The 22,285-nt window shown below is 39.1% G+C and overlaps 1 protein-coding gene across 1 annotated transcript in view; it reads left to right on the top strand.

The window, feature by feature from the left end:
- The window catches only part of LOC122748873 (palmitoyltransferase ZDHHC11-like), a 141,524-nt gene extending 122,590 nt beyond the window's left edge, over positions 1 to 18,934 (top strand). The window contains exons 10-11 of the mRNA XM_043994894.1: positions 15,674 to 15,761; positions 18,807 to 18,934. Of these exons, the coding sequence (XP_043850829.1) occupies positions 15,674 to 15,719 (46 nt within the window). The 3' untranslated portion in view covers positions 15,720 to 15,761; positions 18,807 to 18,934. The remainder of the gene's footprint in view (positions 1 to 15,673; positions 15,762 to 18,806) is intronic.
- Positions 18,935 to 22,285: the final 3,351 nt, after the last annotated feature.

Raw genomic sequence — 22,285 nt, 5'->3', positions numbered from 1 at the left:
ATCTGGCATGGGCTGGAGAAAGGAAAGGCTTCCTGTGAGAGGTAGTGATTAAGCTGAGCCTTGCAGGAATCTAGGGATTATAAAATGCACAGGTTAAGGACAAACTACATTCTAGGCATGGGGGATGGTCTATGCCATAGTACAGATGATAGGAGATGGAATATCAAACTCACAAGAACTACAAGTAAGCCGGTTTGTTCAAAACCTAGAGCTCATGAAAGGGAACTGTGGATTGTAAGCTTGAGAAAGCTAGACTGGAGCCAGATTGTGAAAGACTTATTTTTCTAGCTGAGGAGTTTGTATTGATCAGGGGAATGAAATAGTCACTCATCTTACTCATCTGCATGCTAAATAAAAATATATACGTGTGCATATATGTCTTCATATATGTACATATGTACATATAGATTTAGAACTTCAGTGTTTGCAAAGCCTTTTGCAAACATATATTCATTAGAATGGTGTAATAGAAAAAACAAGGTGATGCCAAATCCAGCATTCTTTTTACTGGGATCAGCAAGATACAATCCCTACTCTCACTGAGTTTACAATCTTCTAGTGGGATAGGGCAAATCCAAATATCTCATTTATGAAGGAGAAAGCAATGATAATCTCACTTAGTGAAAAATGTGTAAATACAAATCATTTAAGCTTCAAGAATCTGCTCATAGGCAATAGTTTATAGACTACTTACAGATTTAGTTATTTTTTCCCCCTGAGATGTTAAGGCCAAATAATAAATTGCCAAATGGTCTGCCTCCTGGTGTTGAGCTTCTCTGTGCTGAGCAAGGTTGTCAGTCAAGTCAACAAGCATTTTAAGTAACTACTATAGGCCAGGCATTTTGGGGGATATAAAGAAAAGCAAAAAATAGACTGGACTCTAAAGGAGCTTATAGTTTAAAGGTAGAGATAACATGTAAACATGTACAAACAAGATATAAACTGGATAAATTGAGGGTAGTCTCAAAAGAAAGGCACTAAGATTAAGGAGGACCAGAATAGGTTTCTGCAGAAGGTAGGACATTAGCTGAAACTTGAAGGAAGCCAGGAGGCAAGGATGAACAAGAACATTCCAGGCATGGAAGACAGCCAGGAAAAATGCCGGGAATCAGAAAATGGAGTGTCTTGTTTGAGGAACAGCAAGGAGGCCAGTGTCACTAGATCCAAGAACACTGGTAGGGGTATAAGGTACACAAAGAATAAAAGGAGTCACTGGAGTTTATAGAATAGGGATATGACTTGGTCAGACCTACACTTCAGGAAGATCACTTTGACAGCTAAATGGAGGATGGATTGAAGTGGGGAGGGAACTGAGGCAGGGAGACCAACCAGCAAGCTACCACAATCATAGTCCAGATGTGAGTTGAAGGGGGTCTGTACCAAGGTGGTGGCAATGTCAGAAGTGCTGTAAGGGTAGATATGATAAATTTGACAACAGAATGTACATAGTAGGGAGGTGAGAGAATGAGGAATTGAAGATGACACCTAGTTTATAAGCCCAGTGATTGGAAGGATAGTGATATCCTTGACAGTAACATGGAAATTAGGGAAAGGGTATCATTTGGGAAGAAAGATGAGTTCAGTTTGGGAATGCTGGCCCTCAGATAGCAAAAAGGCTGTGGCTTGGACTGTACTTGAAGCCCTTCTAGTCTGGTAGAACCTGTCAGAGCATTCCCTCTGGGGCGCCACTTCTGAGAACCTTGCAGGATGCCCTAAACACCAAAATGAGATATAATTAGCTAGACTTCTGTGGATGCCTAAAAGTCACAAGACCTGGTGGTTCAAATAATTGGTTTTGTTTTGCCTTCGCTAAAAATGGAATGATACCACAGATGTGAAAACCATTTACTAAACTATAGGTCATCAATTCTGACTTTTTTAGTAACACAACAAGCACAATCCTTTGACAGTCTTATTTTTACAAGATAAAATAATCACTTCATTGTTTTTCTATAATTGGTAAGGAATGGTAATATTAATTTGCTACTAATGACAAGAATCCCTGTGAACAATTCTCCTTTCTGGAAAGGGGGTAGGGAACAGAACTCAGGTAAATTATCTTTAACACATTCCTTAATTCATTAACTGGAAGCACCTGCATTTACAAGCCCCATACAGCTACTGGGGCTTTGTGGGTAGCCATGGCAGTCACGCCCTAAAAGGGATTGTGAGTCAGACAAGGGTGGGCTAGGAGAGTAAATAACTGGGAGCAACTGAGCAGCTAGGAACATGATTTTAACAATGGAGCAGACATAGGCTGCTCCGGAGAATACAGGTCAGTAGTGGAGCATAGTCACCAAAACCAATGCTATAACCAATGGCCAAATTCTAATATATCAAACAAGAGCACTCTTGGCTTTTAGGATAAAATAACTACCCAACTAGTTAAATACTAACCAGATGTAATTGGGAGAGGAAGATATTCTCCTTCCTTCACAACTAAGAATTAGTACTATATGATATAAGTTAGAATTAATGGAACTTTGTCGGTGTATAAAATTGTAGAATATACTAAATAAATGATCATAATATCTTCTGTGATAACATCAAGCTTGACTCCTCTATTATATTATCCCTGGGGTTTAAAGCTTATTCTCATTACTTCAAAGAGTGGAAATTTTGCTGGACAGCTCATGAATATGGTTTCCTTCCACTTAATCTTGTTTTTAACAGTCCTAAGCTGTGCAACTGAGAACAAAATTGTAAGGGATTTACAGATGCATACCACTCTCTGTGGTGCAATATTTACCCACTGTGAGGAATTAATGTCAGAGCCAAATTCACAAGTAACCAGTCTCCTCCCTACAAATGATCTACTACTATTTGACATAGGTCTTGAAATGTAAGCTAGAGTAATAGACAAGAGAAAGAACTTAGGGGATAAACAGGCAAAGAAGAAGCTAAATGTTCTCTATTTGCAGACACTATGATGGTTTTGTTAAAGAACCTTGGAGAATGAAGAACAATAAAATCCAATTATTTTTAGCAAATCCACAATAATCATCAGCTTTTCAGTATATCATTAACAAAACCCAAAAGGGAAATTCCATTTAAAATAACAAAATGCAATAGTACCCAATTTCTCTATATACTTACTATACCAATCAAATTACCACAAGGGGATACTAGTAGACTCTATATTCAAATTAGGTAAAATAATGGCAAATTTCATTTAAAGGGAAAAAAGATCAGGGCAGCTAGGTGGCGCAATGGATAAAGCACCAGCCCTGGATTCAGGAAGACCTGAGTTCAAATCCAGCCTCAGACACTTGACACTTACTAGGTGTGTGACCCTGGGCAAGTCACTTAACCCCCATTGCCCCACAAAAAGAAAAGAAAAGAAAAGAAAAGAAAAGAAAAGAAAAGAAAAGAAAAGAAAAGAAACAGAGGGGCAGCTAGGTGGTGCAGTGGATAGAGCACTGGCCCTGGATTCAGGAGTACCTGAGTTCAAATCTGGCCTCAGACACTTTAAACATTTACTAGCTGTGTGACCCTGGGAAAGTCACTTAACCCCAATTGCCTCACAAAAAAAAAAGAAAAGAAAAGAAACAGTAGAGAGAAGTCGGGAGAAGAGGACCTTAGTGCTATCTGATCTGAAAATACACTGAAAAGGAGAATTATCAAAACTATCAGGCAAAAATTAGTAAATCATTGGAATAGATTGGGTGAACAAGAGCTAGGAACAAATACAAATAGCAGTCTGGTATTTAATAAACCCAAGAATACAATTACAAAGTGATTCTTTATTTGGCAAAATTGGTAGGAAAGCTGAATAGACATTAGGTGATAGATGATAGATAGATTATATGTTTTGATTATCTTCTTATTTCTTAATAGATGACTGAATGATCCAAAAATAAAATGTTATATATATTTTTAAAACCCTTAAAGGAGAATGGAAAGTTACTTCTTTCATAGTGATGGCAAATGGAAAAATATTTAATTAGACATGAGAGAGAAGAGATCATAAAATGTAAAATCAGTGATCTCAAATACATAAAATTACAAATTTTTTTGATTAAGTAAAAGTCAATGCAGCTAAAATTAGAATAAAAGACAAAATATTTGCTTTAAAGATCTCTGCCATCCAAACACAAATCTCTAAGATTAATAGTCACTCTCCCATGTACAAGTGCAAGAAGTACATGAACAAACTGTTTACAAAGAGTTACAAACTATCAAAAAAAAATTTAAACACTAATGGCCAGAAAATGAAAAGTAGAACAACCCTACAACATCACCTACCACCCACCAAACTAGCAAAGAGGAGAAAAGTTAGGAAAAATGATTGTTGGAGGGACCATGGGAACACAGGCATCATAATTTAATGTTTGTGTACCTCTGAATTTGTTCAACAACTTTAGAAAATAATTTAAAATTATGTGAGAAGCTACTAAATTATTCATAACAGACTATATCCCATGGGACTATATCCCAGAGGTTTTTGACAGCAAGATAAAATCCACATGCACAAAACTATTCAAAGCAACATGATCTGCAATGACAAAAAGATGGGAACAAAATGTATGCCACAAAACTCATGAATGGATGAAAAAATTGTGCCATATGTATGTAATGGTATATTACTATACCATAAAGAATGATGAATATAAAAAATAAGGAAACATAAGAATACATATATGAAGTGATACAAAGTGAAAAAACTCAGGCTAAAAGAACAACTTACATAATACCTTTGTTGTTCTTAAGTTGTTTCAGTTGTATCTGACTCTTTATGACCCCATTTAGGGTTTTCTTGGCAAAGATAGTGAAATGGTTTGCAACTTCCTTCTCCAGCACATTTTATAGATGAGGAACTGAGACCAATAGGGTTAAGTGACTTGCCCAGAGTCACAAAGCAACTTGAAGCAAAAAACTCTGCTTTTATGAATGCCATAAGTTCAAAATGAAAGGATAGATCCTTTTTTGGTAACAGCTAATAAATTGTCTTTCAGTGAGTGACTTTTCTAGGGGAATTGTTTGGTTGCTTGGCTTTCAGAGTTGTCTTTATAATGTCTTTATAAGTTTTTCTCCTGGTTCTGCATGCTTCATTCTCCAATAGTTCATACAAGTCTTTTCAGTTTCTCAGGGAGATTTCTCATCTCCTTCATTATTTATTATAGCACAATAGTATTCCATTATATATCCTTATACCATAATTTGTTCAGCCATCCCCCACTTGATGGGCACCTTTTTAATTTCCAGTTCTTTGCCACCACAAAAGAGAAATCAATATTTTTGTGCATACGGGACCTTTTCTTCCATCTTTGATCTCTTTGAGCTATGGGCTTAATAGTAGGCTTTATGGGTTAAAGGGAATTCACAGTTTAGTAATTTCTGAGACACAATTCCAAATGCTTTCTGGAATGGCTGCATCAATTCTAAGTTCTATTACAGGAGCAGTGCTTCTGTAATAGCATTCTTGCCTTGACATTCTTGCCATGCCTTGCCTTAATGATAGTTTCATCTTTCAAATGGTGGACAATTCAAGATAAGAGGAATTGCTCTTCTGGTCCTGATACTAACCAAATAGGAGGAACAAGAAAAATGGAAAACTGAGGGGTAAATGACTCTTTATTTTTAGAATTCATGATAGAGAAAGGAGAAGAAAGTTGTATTTTAGATTTGAGAAGATCTACCAAAGGGATTCAAGAGAGGCAGAATTCCATGGCCTAAGAAAGAAGCTCTCAAATTTGGAATTTTGTAGATGCAAACAGAAACCATTCCAGTAAGGAAGAAAAATGGATTTGTCTAAAAAGGATGAGCTGGTAACACATATGTCAACCAATTCAGATTTCAAATAGACATGCTTTTTTTGTTTTGTTTTGTGGGGCAATGAGGGTTAAGTGACTTGCCCAGGATCACACAGCTAGTGTCAAGTGTCTGAGGCTAGATTTGAACTCAGGTCCTCCTGAATCCAAGGCCAGTGCTTTATCCACTGCGCCACCTAGCTGCCCCAAGCAGACATGCTTTGAAGATAGAAGCATGGAGAGGTAATGATGTATGAATACAAAAGAGAGGCATCTCCATAATAATACCACCAGGAGTTCTAAAATCCAGAATGAGCTAAGGTTTACTATGCTAAAGATTTTTTTTAAAGGCTTCAAAAACAAAAAGAGATTGGAAGGAGAAGGAATAGGACTTCTGTTTGTGTGGATGAGACAATGATAATGGATAGTGGAGAGAAGGCAGAATCACTCAATACATATTTTGCATTTCTTCAGCTGAAAGGAATATCTTTTTGACTGGAAAGGAGAAAAAAATACTCACTAGGTAGATGAAAGCCAAGGAAAGTAACAAGATAGTAAGAACAGCTTCATCTGTACTTCATAAGTTCAAAACACCTGACTTAGACATACTAGATCCCAGGTACTGAAAGATGTGATTATAGAGTGATACTTGAAAGAGCCTATGAAATGCCTCTCCTGCTTCTTGACAAAGAGGCAATTCACTCAAAATACATAATGATTGATATATAGATATAGATAGATATGACCAATGTATTTCTTTGTGCTAGATGATGCTGAGACTACAGAGAAGAAACAGCATTGTTTCTATCCTTGAGGTAGTGGATAAGATTTACATAGCTTTATATAAACTTTGAAAGGTAGAGTGACATAGAGAATAGAGCACTGGCCTTTGAGTCAGAAAGACGCAGGTTCAGGTTCTAAGTCACACATACTGGCTTTATGGATGAATCACTTGACTTCTAAGGCAAGGCTCAAGAACTATTGGATTGGCATTGCAAGTTCTTCACTGGTTCTTCACACCCTACACCAAGGAAATTCTCAGTCAGGATTTGTGTGTGTGTATGTGTGTGTGTGTGTGTGTGTGTGTGTGTGTGTGTGTGTATGTGTGTGTGTGTTTATACATACTAAAATACACACACACACATATATATAATATATATATATATTTATAAATTCAACCATGTACAAAACGTTCCATATACATTATCTCATTTTATCCGCACTACAACCCATTGAATTGAGGTATCAACTTCTTTTTAAGGATGAAAAAAGTTTAATGGATAAATGGTAGAAGTAACTTACCCAAGGTTACTGAGCTAGTAAATAGCACAGCCAAGATTCAAACTCAGATCTTGTGTCTCCAAGTCCCAAGCTCTTGCCATGACACTCTAGCTGCTTGGAGGAAGAAGAGGATGAAAATAGAAACCAAAGGATATAGCTATGGGACAGGAAGATAGAACACCTATTTGGAACAGCAACTTAGAACATGGAGAGGGGACAAGAGAGGCGAATCACATAGAAGGGCTAGGAGTAAGACATATATAGGACTAGAAGGACTGGTAACTGAGATGGAACAGATGGGTAAATATGCATTTATTCATTCAACAAACAATTACTTGAGCACTTACTCTATGAAACAAATCGTACAAGGATAGATGCAAAGATTACAAGAAAAAGTGTGCTCCCTGTTCTCAGAGAGTTTATAAGCTAGTAAGGGAAATAAGAAACATGATTGCTCAATGCATCAAAAGTGCTGTGGTTCCACTTCTCTAGTTATTCCTGTAGCTGATACAGATAGCGGTGCCTTCACACTTTGGCAAATGGTGTCCTGAGTTGTGGCAATAAAATCTCTTCCTTAGTGACTAATGTTCAGGTATATGGGGAGGTACGGGGTGTTCAGGGAGGACTAACACCTGTGGTGTGAGGGCTTGCCAAGCCCTTTTCAGGGCTGCCCATCCACCTTTGGTGTCCATATGTCATCCAACTCTCACCTGTGACTACAAGAAGCCATAGCATGCACAGAAGTCACACCCTCTTTAAAAAAAAAAAACAAACAACAACATCTCAGCAGACGAGCTAAACCAGGTTGAGGGTAACTGACAGGCCCCAAACCCTTCAGTGAGTCTGGGGAATATCCACCCCAAGCATGTGAAGGCTTCTGCCAGTGGAGTGGGCAGATGAGAACAAATTTGTCCCAATGACTATGAAGGCAGCTGAAGCAGGTGCCATGGAGCACTTAGAGCGTGGTCAGACATACAAGATGCCAAGGTCATCCACTGAATCCTGAGCCATTGCTAGTCTTTTTTACTTTTGTCCTACCATTGGACTTCAATGACTCAGGAAGCTGATAACTTGATGCAACTCTGCCTCAGCTTCAATCCAATTCATGCATAAGTCAAGATATTACCCTCATGGGGGGTGGGGGGGGCAGCTGGGTGTTGCAGTGGATAAAGCACCAGCCTTGGATTCAGGAGTACCTGAGTTCAAATCCGACCTCAGACACTTGACACTTACTGGCTGTGTGACCATGGGCAAGTCACTTAACTCCCACTGCCCCACAAAAAAAACAAAAACAAAAACAAAAAGATATCACCCTCATGATATCATTGGTCCTCTTCTGAAATGAAGGATGAACAGCAACAGCAATGTTTTGGTAAATAAGCCACTGTGCATCTAGCTAGTCGGGTCCTTAAAGAACAGATGCACAGTTCATCAGTAGCTCATACTGTGAACCTTCCAGAAGGGGCTTACATTCCATTGGCATAACCTTCAAGAACCCAGCCTCACCTCCACACCACTGTGGGCGATGCAAACCAATACAACACAAAATGGAACTCAATCCCATAAGGACATGAGGGATAAAGCATAGCAAGAATTCAGAAGAGAGAGGCAGCTAGGTGGCACAGTGGATAGAGTACTAGCCCTGGTTTCAGGAGGACCTGAGTTTAAATCCAGCCTCAGACACTTGGCACTTACTAGCTGTGTGACCCTGGGCAAGTCACTTAACCTTCATTGCCCAGCCCAGCCCCTCCCTGCCAAAAAAAGGAATTCAGAAAAGAGACCATTTTTGACTAAGAAGCAGGCAAGATTTGAATTGGGCCTTAGAGGATGGGCAGTGTCACAGCCAACCTTCCTAGTTCAGTACTTCCCTTCATGGCAACTCCAGAGAAAACCTCAGTCAGACACTTTTGAATAAGCTCTAGAAAGCAGAACTTGGAACTGTTTCATTTCATAGAATGGTCCTCTCTTTGACCTGAGAAGGCTGGGTTATGCCCTGGTGAGACAAAACTACTTTGGAACAAGTACAATGTAGAGGAGGTTTTGGTTCAGATGTGAGTTGAAGTTGAAGGCTTCTGAGATACTTTCCATCTCTGTGATTCAGTCTTTCAGGGTAGGAGGAAGTAAAAGGACCCATAGCCACAATGGAATGTGAAAGAAACTAACTGACTCCTCTATGTAGACTTCTCTTTGCCTTCTACCTTTTGCTGAGATTAGAACTTAAGTCACATTTCTCATTGACTGTTTTTTTTTTCCTTTTGTGGCTGTACTTGAGAAATTATCATCCAGTCTTTGCTTCAAAGCCTCCAGTGAAGGAGGGGGAACCTACCACCTCCCAAGGCAACCAGTTCCACATTTGGATAGCTCTAATTTTAAGAAAATTTTTCCTTAAATGATGTGTAAATTTTCCTCTTACAACTTGTACCCCTTACTCCTACTTGTACCTATTGGAGCTAAGCAAAATAAATCTAATCTCTTTTTTACATGAAAGGCCTTCAAAATTTTTAGACAATTTCACTTGACTGCTGGGGATTGTCAATTTAGAGGTGGCACAGTGGAAAGAGTGTTGGGCCTGGAGTCTTCTTCCTGAGTTTAAATCTGTCCTCAGTCACTTACTATCTGTGTAACCCTGAGAGAGTCACTTAACCCTGTTTGCCTCAGTTTCCTCATCAGTAAAATGACCTGGAGAAGGAAATGGCAAACCTTGCCATGACAACCCCCAGTGGGGTCACAAAGAGTCAAATATGACTGAAAAATAACACATTTTTTAGAAAACTTTTTTTAAATGATGCCTAAATTTTCCTTTTACAACTTGTACCCTTTGCTCCTAGTTGTACCCTCTGGAGCACCTTCAAGTGCTCAAAGACAATTTCAATGGGCTGCTGGGGATTGTAGATTCAGAGCTGTCCACTAACAACTCATGAGACAATTTGAAAAATCCTGGGTATGTTTTGATTTACATCAGTGAAAGGAATGTGATTGGTGAACTCACAAAGCTTTTGAAGTAAGAGAAGGAAGCCTAAACATAGTTGTAGGCAGAAGAAAAAAGTTCAACATAGAAGTAAATATTAAAGATGCATATAAGGACAGCTAGGTGGCACAGTGGATAGAACACCAGCCCTGGATTCAGGAGGACCTGAGTTCAAATCCAGCCTCAGACACTTAACACTTACTAGCTGTGTGACCCTGGGCAAGTCACTTAACCCCAATTGCCTCACTTTAAAAAAAAGATGCATATAAGAAGGGGCAAAATTAATGGAGTAAGATACTTCAAGGGGTGGTATCAAGCTTGAAGGGATCTCTGAGACAAAGGAAAGGAGGATTTCATGGATGACAAGGTGAAGGAAGAAATTTGGAATTGCTAAGGAAGGGAACTGAGGAACCACAAATCTTAGAAGCTGTATTTTCTCAATCTATGATGTTATCTCCTGAGGAAAGAGATGGGGTTGAGTGCTTGAAAGATTGGGAACAACTACTAAAGAGAATTTGTTGAGTAGTTGCTATGAGATGAATAAAAGATTTACTGAGAGGCAATGAGGATCCAAGGAAGATCAAACAGCGTGAATAGATAATGATGAATTCACCATCGTTTTCTCTAGCAGAACAGGAGAAAGAGGAGAAAATGGGTAAAAGGGTCAAGGGTTCCCCAGGGTTGGTAGAGTGGACCCAGCTAAAAGTCAAGGGATGTTAGGACACTATCAAGTGCATCATCAGAATTGTCATGGGCTCTAAATTAGGTATAGAGGCAAGTTTAACAAAATGGATAGACTGGGAAAATGAAGAAGAATCATGGGACTGGGGACTCCAATATGAATGAAGAATAGGGGTTAGTAGGAGAAAGATGAAAGAAGGACAAGAAATTGTAATCAGAGAGGAGAGTTTCCTAGTATAAGATCTTTGAGACATAACAGTTGCAATTGAGCAACTACAGCATGTTTGGGGGTAGCTGAAGTGAAGTAGAGGAGTGGAGTTCATTACAGTTGAGAGTCAAACTATGGGGTCAGAGTACTGGAAGAGTCATCAGAACAAGATTATGGCAGTGGATGAGATGGAAAAGAAGACTATAAGTGAGATGCTGAAGTGAATGAGGAAGGTGGAGATGTCTTAGAGGTCAATAGATATCTGAGAGAAAGGTGAGGGTGAGGGAGATAAAATCATGGATGGACTTTTCCTCAAGATGTCGGAGTGAATGGAAGCCAAATAGTCTAGCTCCCTAATAACTACTTAGGCAAGGGGTGGGGGAGAGGGAAGTACAGCTCCGAGAAATAAGGAATCCAGGATGAACCTGCAGTACATGCATTTTGACAGCCACTGTTCACACAGACAGTCTGATGCCTGTAAGCACTAGGAAAAGAGAATGACCAATAAACCTGTCCAGGAAATAGAAGTCATCTGACTCAGGGAGTAGGAGGAATCCAGGGAGGCCTAGAATATGAAGCTCTATTAAAAAAGACTGAGAGATGGAAGTCTAGGCCAGGATCTAGCCAAATATGGCTGGAGTGGGCATCTCTGTCATCCTGACCCCCCCCCCCCAAGGCTCAAAAGTCTTCAGGCATTAGACCTTGGCAGGGCCCTAGATCGTAGCCTTCATCCTCAGCTAATAAAGTCTTCTCCATAATTCAGGCTGCCTCCTTCTTAAACCCCATCCCACTCCAGGTTACCCTTCATATATTCTCCAGCAGTTTGTGAGTTATTTGAATAATACAGTGCTCCTTACCCAGATCCCGAAAAATACAGATCAGAACCAAAGAAGACCCACAATCATACAATAGGAACTTCAAAAGAGAAACGTTTGGTGAATGATAGTGACAAATCAATGGTCTGGAGTCTGAAGATTTCTCTTTGTTCCAAGAATCAAGGGAAGTAGGTGAAGGAAAGGTCTCCCCAGGACACAGTTGTTAAGAAATATGGCACCCTGTAGGGCAGCTAGGTGGCGTAGTGTATAAAGCACCGGCCCTGGAGTCAGGAGAACCTGAGTTCAAATCTGGCCTCAGACACTTGACACTTACTAGCTGTGTGACCCTGGGCAAGTCACTTAACCCCCATGGCCCGGCCAAAAAAGAAAGAAAGAAAGAAAGAAATATGGCACCCTTTGGGAAAAGTCAGATTTTAGTCATTTTAGGAGGTAGGGATCAGTTGTTTTTTTTTAATCAAGGATATAGCTTGTGGAAAACAGCACAAAACTTTTCCCAAAACAGGACAGAAAAATAATAGGAGGGGAGGAAAAGAGGGGTAGAATGGGTCTGGGGAAGAGAGTTCTACTGGTACTACCAACAAAAGGAATTGCCCACCCGAAATGATCTAGACCTTCATATAACTCTCACCTAATATTAAATCCTCATTGTGTTTCTCTGACAATACTGTCCACAGATTGTGGATCATGGGTGAGGAGAGAGCTGAATTAAGAAGTTCTAATGATACCAAGTTTGCTCCAATTTTTTTCATTAGTAAAAAGTGAAATACATTGACATGAGTTGGATTCATTGCAATGTGAACATTTTTCAAAGTTTCTCCAAAACTGTTTTTCAGAAACTCTGACAAAGTTTTTTTGTTTGTTTGTTTGTTTTTTGTTTTGGGGTTTTTTTGCAGGGCAATGGGGGTTAAGTGACTTGCCCAGGGTCACACAGCTAGTAAGTGTCAAGTATCTGAGGCAAGATTTGAACTCAGGTACTCCTGAATCCAGGGCCAGTGCTTTATTCACTGCGCCACCTAGCTGCCCCCGACAAAATTTTTAAAAAAATGTTTGCGGGGCAGCTAGGTGGCGCAGTGGATAAAGCACTGATCCTGGATTCAGGAGGAACTAAGTTCAAATCTTGCCTCAGATACTTGACACTTACTAGCTGTGTGACCCTGGGCAAGTCACTTAACCCTCATTGCCCTGCAAAAAACAAACAAAAAAAAAACACTGTCTTTAAAAAAACTTTCTTGTTGTTGTTTTACTATAGTTCTTTTCTGAATTTGAACATACAAAATCAGAGTCCAACATATTCATTTCACTCAATCCCAGACCATGAGTCAAAAGAGCTAATGTCCTCTTGGGCTGTATTAAACACAAATTCCAGGAAGATGGGGGGTGAAAGTCCATCTCTGCCCTGCCTACATAAGACCACACCTGGAGAACTGTGTTCATTTTTAGACACTATAGTTTAAGAATGGCACTGATAAGCCAGAGAGCATCTGGACAGACAGCATATTGAAGGGCATTGAAATTCATGCTGTGTGAAGGAGCTAGTGATATTTAAGCCTGAAGAAGTGGGGTCTCTAGAAAAGAAGAATAGACATGATCATTGAATTCAAGAGTAACCTTCAGGTACTCAGCCTCATTTACGGCAGAAGTGGGGAAGAGGGGGAGACTTATAAATATGGATCGAGAGCAGTAATGATGCACTTGGAAGCAGAATTATGCAATGACTCATGCTTATGCCCCCAATTAGAGAACAACCCCTTTAACAATGGGGCTGAGGTAACTCTCCCGTATAGCTCCCATTGTGCCATCAAGCTCCCAACAAAGGGACAATAGACAATAACAACAACCACAGATGTTTTTGAGAAATAATCTTAAATCTGGTACATGTATCCTTTAAAACACACACACAATTAATTTGAAGTAAGGTAGGGGCAAGGTAGAGATCTCCCATTCCGTGGCCTGGGGATTTTTTTTTCTGCCAGTACTTCTTCAACTTGAGCGAGCACCATAGATAAAACACAATTACCTACCTATCTACTCATTTAGAAATCATTTCTCATGGTCTGGAAGAAGGGAGCCACTGACGTGGCAGACAACTGGCTGTTGTGGGGGCATTGCACTAGGGAACAAATGCCACTTCTCTCTTCTCCTCTCCTTTCTCCCTCCAGAGTTCCCCAAACTCCCTCCATAACCTGGATGTGAAAAACTTTGGTCCTCCAGTCTGATGGCTGATCTTCTGTTAGTTTCCTCCATTCCCAAATTGGGGAAGAATGACTAATCCCAGGGTTTCTGAGAGCAGCCAATACCTTTCCAAAGGTGGTAACACAAATAACCGAAGAGCTGTCATGTGGTTCAGTTTGATCTCCAAAGGACTGAAGCAGGAACAATCAATGGGTAGACATTACAAGGAGGCAAATTTAGACTTGAAATCAGAAAGAACTTGGTGATTATTAGAGCCATACGAAAAGGGAATGTGCTGCCCCAAGAAGTGGGAAATTCCTTCTCATTGGAAGATCTTCAAAAAGAAATTGGAAGACCACTTGTTGGGGATATTATAATTGAGAGTTCCTCTCGGAGACATGGAACTAGTTGTTCAGTGAAGTCTCTTGCCACTCTGGAATCCCAGAATTCCATGACTCCTGGTCATAGTACTTGTTGAGAAAGAGAGTCAAAAGCCATTTGGGGTGAGGGAGAACTGATCCTAAGCTGTGCAGCTTGGTATTAAATCTTAACAACCGAAAAGTTCAGAAAATGAGAGATTACTATAGTTTTATGAAAGATCAGCCTTCACTATAACTGTATTTCTTTAGGGAAATACTACAGAAATCATCTCTAATTCAGTATTTGGGGAGAATGAAAAGTGAGCACAACCTAGCTGTGAGGCAATCCTAGCATCTCTGTCTTTTCCTCCATCGAGGGCCAGATCCCCCTATAATGGCATCCTTCTGGTTACAGTCAATATTTGTGGACCCCAGGTCATGCATATCTAGCATACAATATAAACAGATATCTAACATGCTCTGCCCTAGAATCACAATTCTTCTGTTCTACTCATTAATACCAGCCTTGGTGATTCTCTCACTTCCTGGATAAGACCTGCCTCCCTCTATAATACCTATCTACTCCATAATCCCTTTGCTGGCCCTCCTGGCCTTAAATCTTTGCCTTTCTAGATATGTGGCATGTACCAGACCCTTACCACTTATCTGGGGCTAAGCCAAGTAGAGGGTAATTGATGGGCCTCAAACCTGTCAGTTAGTTGTGGGATGCGGGGTGTCTACCCCAAGTATGTGAAGACTTCCTATGGCAGAATGGACAGATGAAAACTATTTTTTCCAATGGCCATGAGGGCAGCTGAAGCTGTGGAGCTGTGGAGTGCTTAGAGCTTGGTCAGACATCAAATATGTGAAGATCATCAATCCCCTGCATCCTGGACCATCACCAATTATCTTGACTTTTGTCTTGCCACTTGAATCGGATGACTCTGAAAGAGACAGTGAGTCTGATGACTTTTTTGTGCAATTCTGCCTCACAAATGCAATTCACACACAAGTCAAGATATCACCCATGATGTCACTGGTTCTCTTTGGAAATGAAGGACAAACAACAGCTTTTCTGGGTTCTTAGCCCTAGTCATTCCTGACCACTTCCATCCCATTTATTTTAACCAATGGATGCCTTGATGTGACCCTACCAGTTCTGCTTAGCTCGGTATTTGTGGAATTTGGATATCACAATATGTGGATTGAGCTGAAATAGACAAACCAAAAATGGGGAAAGCAGAATAAACATAAGTCCTTCCTGAAGGTTAACTTAAAACAATGAGGTTTTGCTCTTTGGTTCTCAAGTTTGTGATTACATTTTAAAATGGGCAGAATTGCGAACTATGCCATGATATAGCCTTACACCTTGGCATGTTCTCTAAAATCAACTTAAAGCATTCTTCTTTTTTAAATAGACAGCAGGATGTAGTAGTCAATGCCATAGAAACGATCAAGCCCTGAAGAAAAAAACAAGAAACGGGTGAAGATGGAACAGAACAAAAGGTAAGACATTTAGTCATACTAATTTTACTTTTTAAGTTTAGTTTACATCGACATTTACCTAGTTTTGATCCTCCAGAAAGAAAAAGAATCTCTAGAACTTAACAGTTCACTATGTGGAAGGCAGTTTCCTCTTCTAGGGTATTGATAGCAGTCATAACTCACAGCTAAAATCTCACCTGCCAGTGGCCATCCTACAGATATCTCTTAACAGATATCCTTGGTCAAAACTGACTTATGACTGATCAATAACAAAAAATATTGATGCAACTTATTTTAATATGTGGGTAGTCTGGTCTATGTCGTATGTGAGAAAGGTGTAAGATGTTTTATAATTTACTAAATTTGTACATATATCTGTACATTATTGAAGATAATCCTTTCCATAAATTAATACATAAAAAGATAGGAACAATTTATATTCAAGAAACTTAAGAAAGGATAGGTCAACAGGAGGTAGAAGGAAGAACCTGTGGGAAGAATAGCTAGCATTTATATATTACTTTCATGTTTACAAACATTATCTTTACATACATTATCTCATTTGATCCTCATGACAACCCTGAGGTAAATGATTTTTCTTATTCTCATTTTTATAATGAGGAAACTGATGCTGAGAGGAATTCAATTAATTACTCAGGGTCACACTAATAAATGTCTGAGTTCTTCCTGATTCTACATACAAAGCTCCATCCTTTATGTCTTTGAACTACCTAGGGAATAGGAAAGTATCCAAATAATATAGGCAATAATAATCTTAGGGAAAAGATGCTAATTTAAAAGATGAAAGTAATAAAAACAATACAAAAATAAGTGTAGAAAAACAAACTTTTATGAACACAATTTTAAATGTGAATGGGCTAAACAATTCAATAAAGTAAAACAGAGGAGCATAATCGATTTTTACAAAGTAAAACCACAATTTGCTATTTATAAGAAATGCTTCTAAAAAAGAAAGACACACAAAAAAGGCAGGTGGGAAGGCAGGAAAGAAGGAAGCAAGAATAGGGAAGAGAGGAAAGAAGAGAGAGAGGAGGAAAATGCTGTCTTTATCAGTAGGAAGTTTGCAGTCATTGAAAGCACTACCTTCTCTGTTACTATTAAGCGTACTGCAGACATTTTATACAGGCTCATCATCTCAGGATCATCCTTAACTCTTCACTTTTTAATCTAATTAGTTGACAAATTTTGTCATTTCTATCTCCACAACATCTCTTATATATGTTCTTATCTCTATACTCGCAAAGCCACCACCCTAGATCAGGTCTTCATCATCTCTTTATTGCTTGCCCATACAATTTCAATAGACTCCTATTTGGTCTGCCATCCTTAAGCCACTCTCCATTCAAATTCATCCTTCACACAGTCAGCAGGTCTAAAGCGCAAGTCTAAAAAATCTTCTCTTCTCCCGCTCCCCCCCCCACTCAATAAATTTCAGTGACCTCTAGGAACAAATATAAACTCCCCTGTTTGGCATTTCAAGCTCTTTATAGTTTTCTTACACTTTTACTCCCTTCACAGTCTCTGAGGTCCAGCCTTAGTAGCCTACTGGCAAGGTTTCAAACACAACACTACATATCTCCTCTATGACTTTGTCCTAGCTGTTCCCCATGCATTGAATACACTTTTTTCTTCCCCTGTTCCCTTTAGAATATCTGATTTGCTTTGAGACTTTCAGATGTTATCTTTTGCACGAAACCTTTGATGAGCCCTCACAAATGAGTCTCAACCCACCTAAAACTAACTTGTATTCATTTTGTGAATATCCTGTATAGGCTTATTTATGTACTCATAGTCTTTTCCAATGGAATATATGCTTCTTGAAGACAGGGAATGTTTCAATTCTTTGTATCCACATAACAAAATCCCCCATAACAATCACATACTCCAGTGACTAGCACATCAGAGGCATTTAACAAATGCTTGGTGATTGATTGATTTTTTTGAAGGAGTCTTTTACAGCTAGGGCTAGGGGATAATTCTAAACCAAATACAAGAGAGGAAATGATAAAAGGTAAAAGAAACAATTTTGATCACCTGAAATTGAAAAACTTGTGCAAGCAAAATCAATATGGCTAGGATAAATAGGAAAGCTGTCAATAGGGGGAAACCTATATATCAAAGATATCTGATAAAGATACACTATCCAAAATATATGGGGCAGCTAGGTGGTGCAGTGGATAAAGCACCGGCCCTGGATTCAGGAGGACCTGAGTTCAAATCCAGCCTCAGACACTTGACACTAGCTGTGTGACCCTGGGCAAGTCACTTAACCCCCATTGCCCCACAAAAAAAAAACCAAAACAAAACCAAAAACAACAAAATATATAGGAATTTAACATTAATGTGCACAAGTAAGCAATTATCCAAAAAATGTCATCAAAAGACAAGAACAAACAGTCCTCAAAAGAATCACAAACTCTTAACAATCATATGAGAGATTTCTCTTGTCACTAATAATGAAGGAAACATAGATCAAAACACCTCATACCCAACAAATTGACAAAGAAGACAAAAGATGTCAGTGTTGGAAAAGTAACAAAATCAGCACATTAATGAACTATTTGTAAAGTTATAAACTGGTCCAACTACACTAGAGAGCAATTTGGAATTATGCAAAAATGTGACTAAAATGCCCATACCTTTTGACCCAGAAATCCCACTGCTATAAATGTATATATACCAAAGAGATCAAAGACAAAAAGAAAGGACACAAGTATATGTCTAAACATTCATGTCACCATTTTTTGTGGTAGCAAAGAACTAAAAACAAATTGTATGCCTTTCAGTTGGGGAATGACTAAAAAATTGTAATTCATGTACATGATGGAATATTAAGGTAATTTCTTTATGAATATTATCATTATGTGACTGTTTAATATACATGTTAACCTGTGGGTATATAGTTGACTGGCCTATTATAAACTTACGTTAAGAAGTAGATAATTGAATACAGATTTTCTTTGTATATGTATATGTTTAAAACCAAGAATTTTACATTTTTGTAATCTGAACTGCAAGCTACTCACAATTTTCTTTTATCATCAGAACAGAATGTTTTCTCCTCTGAAGATTCTCTTAATTCAGAGCCCTTCCCATCCATAGCAATCCTAGGTGGGTCTCCAAAATTAGATAGTCTAATGCTTCTATCCAGCCTTAGTTCAACTCAACAGAGCATCACATCTGAAGAAATCTCAAAAGCTGTTCAAAAACAGAAGCATGCTTCAAGCACCTCTGAGGCTACTGAGAACCCGTTTATTTCTAAAGAGAAGAATTAAGTCATAGAGAATATAGCCTTTTCAGAATCTGGCTCAATGACACAACTGAATTTGGCTTCCCAGAATGTCTCTGTCCAGCCATCCAGCAATGAGCTCATCTTATTGTGGGAGAGATATAACTGGTGCACTTCTTTCCTAAAGCATGCACGGTATAAGTACCCAACTAGATTTTACCAGGTGGAGACTTTGTCAGATGGAACAATGACCCACCATTAACCCTACATACCTAGCTTAAAACAACCTTGGGAAAACCAGCTTCTGGAGGGGTTTGGGTACTCCAAGCTGTCGAGTCATGAGTAATCTATCATGTCTGAAGATAACATAGCACATTTGTTAACAGGTCAAATTTCAGAGATTTGAGAAGAATTTTTTTAAAGGCCCATCTCAAAGCATTGAAATCAAATCAACTATAGAGATGTGAAATGTTTCAACTAGTTTCACCTTTTATCCCCCTCTGAAATGGAAAAAAAAACCGAGTTATATCTGGCATGAAAAACCAGCATAAGTTTGGGGAAAACAATCAGTGGAATATGGTCCTCTTGGATCATTCCTTGTTTTCACCTTTACCCAACTTTAAAATTTTATTTTTATTTTTTTGTAAACATAAATGAGAAAAGTGAATTCTTATTTTTCTCTTCACAGGAAGATGATGTATGTTTTGTTTTTTATATGGATAAATGGTATTTATTGTTCCTGCTGGTATAAGTTGAAATAACTTCAGGGTGCTCAGAAGTCCCTAAGTAGTTTAGAATATTAAATTAAATTAGAATATTAACTTAAATTATAAAAATAATATAAGGATATTAATAAAAAATTAAATTGATCACAATCAGTGAAATGTCTCATTTTTAATGGAAGGGGAACTCCATGAAAAGAGTAGATGTATTTTGTTTGCCAATGTGAAAAACTTCTTACTTCTTTCCACAAACATGCCCCTTTCTCTGCATGTAGGCACTGAGCTTTCTTTGGGACAGATCTGAAACAATGGAAAGCAATCTTTTCCTATTACCTATTTAGAACCTTGGTTAGAACTTAAATCCTGCATTTAGTTTAGACTCTGCCATGTTACCTATTCACTTCTAGATATGATGTAGAAAATGGAGCTTAATACTTGGCCCCAAATCTCATTCAAGTCATATATTAAATGTTCAGAAAAACAAAATTCTTCTGATTTTTTTGAAGGGAGAGTCAGCCAGGGAATGAAAATGTATTAAGCAAGTACTATGTGCCTGGTACTGTGCTAAATGCCAGGGATACAAAGAAAGACAATAGACAGTCTTTGCCCTTGGGAACTCACAATCTAATGGAGTCGACAACAAGCAAGCAACTATGTACATACAAGCTATATAAAGAATAAATACATGGGGCAGCTAAGTGGTGCAGTGGATAGAGCACTGGCCCTGGAGTCAGGAGGACCTGAGTTCAAATCCAGCCTCAGACACTTAACACTTACTAGCTGTATGACCCTGGGCAAGTCACTTAACCCCAATTGCCTCACCAAAAAAAAAAAAAGAATAAATACAAATTGTCAACAGAGAGAATGTACTAGAATTAAGAGGGATTGGGAAAGGTTTCCTATAGAAGGTATACTTTTTTTTTTGAGGCTATTGGGGTTAAGTGACTTGCCCAGGGTCACACAGCTAATAAGTGTTAAGTGTCTGAGGCTGGATTTGAACTCAGGTCCTCCTGACTCCAGGGCCAGCTCTTTATCCACTGTGCCACCTAGCTGCCCAAAAGTATGATTTTAACTGGCACTTGAGGAAAGACAGGGAAGCCAGGAGATGAAGATAAGTGGGGAGGTATTCCATACATGAGGGACAGCCAGGAAAATTCCCAGAGTTGGGGATAATGTCTTATTCAAGGAATAGCAAGGAAGTTAGTATTTATCAAAGCATAGGTGTGGGGCACATAAGGTATAAGAAAACTGAGTTTGAGGGAGTGGGGGGGGCTAAGTTATGAAGGTCTCTGAGGATTTTATTTTTGATCCTGTAGGTGATAGGGAGCTATTGAAATTTGTTGAGTTGGAGCAGGGAAGGGGTACAAAGTGACATGGTCAGACCTGCACTTTAGGCAAATCACTGGTGGGTAAGTGGAGGATGGATTGCAGTGGGGAGAGACTTGAAGCAGGCAGACCCATGAGTAGGCTATTGCAATAATCCTGGCATGAGGAAATAAGAACCTGCACTAAGTGGTGGCAGTATCAGAGGAGAGAAGGGGACAAAGTCAAGGGATGTTATAAAGATTGAATAGACAGGAATTGGCAATAGATTGGATATACAGAATGAAAGAGTTGGGGATGACATCTTGGTTGTGAGCCTGGGGTGCTGAGAGGATGTTGGTGTCCTCAACGGTTATATAGAAGTTTGGAAAATGGGGAGAGTTTGGAAGGAAAGATGAAGACTTCAGTTTTGGACATGTTGGGTTTGAGATGTTTCTAGGACATCTTCAAGATGTCTAGATGCAAGTTTGGATGTCAACAGAGATATTAAGACTGGATACGTAGATTTGAAAATCAGTAGCATAGAGATGATAATTCAATCCATGGTAGCTGATGAGCTCCCCAGGTGAAATAATATAGCAGGAAAAGAAAAGAGGTGTGATGAAATAATGAGATTTAGCAGATACTCAAAGACCCACCTGGAGATTAATCTAGACTGATTGAATCAAGTGAGAGTGATTAACTGCTGATTAGCCTACTTCAAGTTAACTGGATTGTAATCACACCTTGAGAACACCTTCAGAACCAATGGATTTGGATGATGCCAACCAATCAGCTTGAAGCAGTGTGTAAGGACCACCTCTGTTCCAGACCTATAAAAAGCTTCCACAATCAGCTTGCTGAGAGTTCCTGATTAAACCAGGCTCGTGGAGGAGGACTTCAGGAAGAACCCAACCAGGGTGGATTTCTTGAGGATGTTGGAGACACAAGCATGTTTGTAGGCAGTAAGGAAGGAGCCAGTAGACGGGGAAATTGAGGGGGTGATAAAGGGAATAGTCTACTGGAGAAGACAGAATGGAATGGGATCGCTTGTACATATAGAGGAACTTGCCTTGGCAAGGAGAAAGGTCACTTCATGTGAGACAAGGGTGAAGGAGGAGATAGTGGCAGAAGACATCTTAGTCATGTGAGATGAGGGGAGAAGAGGGAGTTCTTGACGAATGGCCTCCATTGTTTTCAGCAAAATAGTAAATGTACTTCAAAATGACTTTTTAATGTACAGTTGGGGGGGCATATGGCAGGTTGAACAG

The sequence above is a fragment of the Dromiciops gliroides genome, chromosome 1, assembly GCF_019393635.1.
Source record: "Dromiciops gliroides isolate mDroGli1 chromosome 1, mDroGli1.pri, whole genome shotgun sequence".
Classification (NCBI taxonomy): Eukaryota; Metazoa; Chordata; class Mammalia; order Microbiotheria; family Microbiotheriidae; genus Dromiciops; species Dromiciops gliroides.
This window is presented reverse-complemented; position numbering and strand designations above follow the sequence as displayed.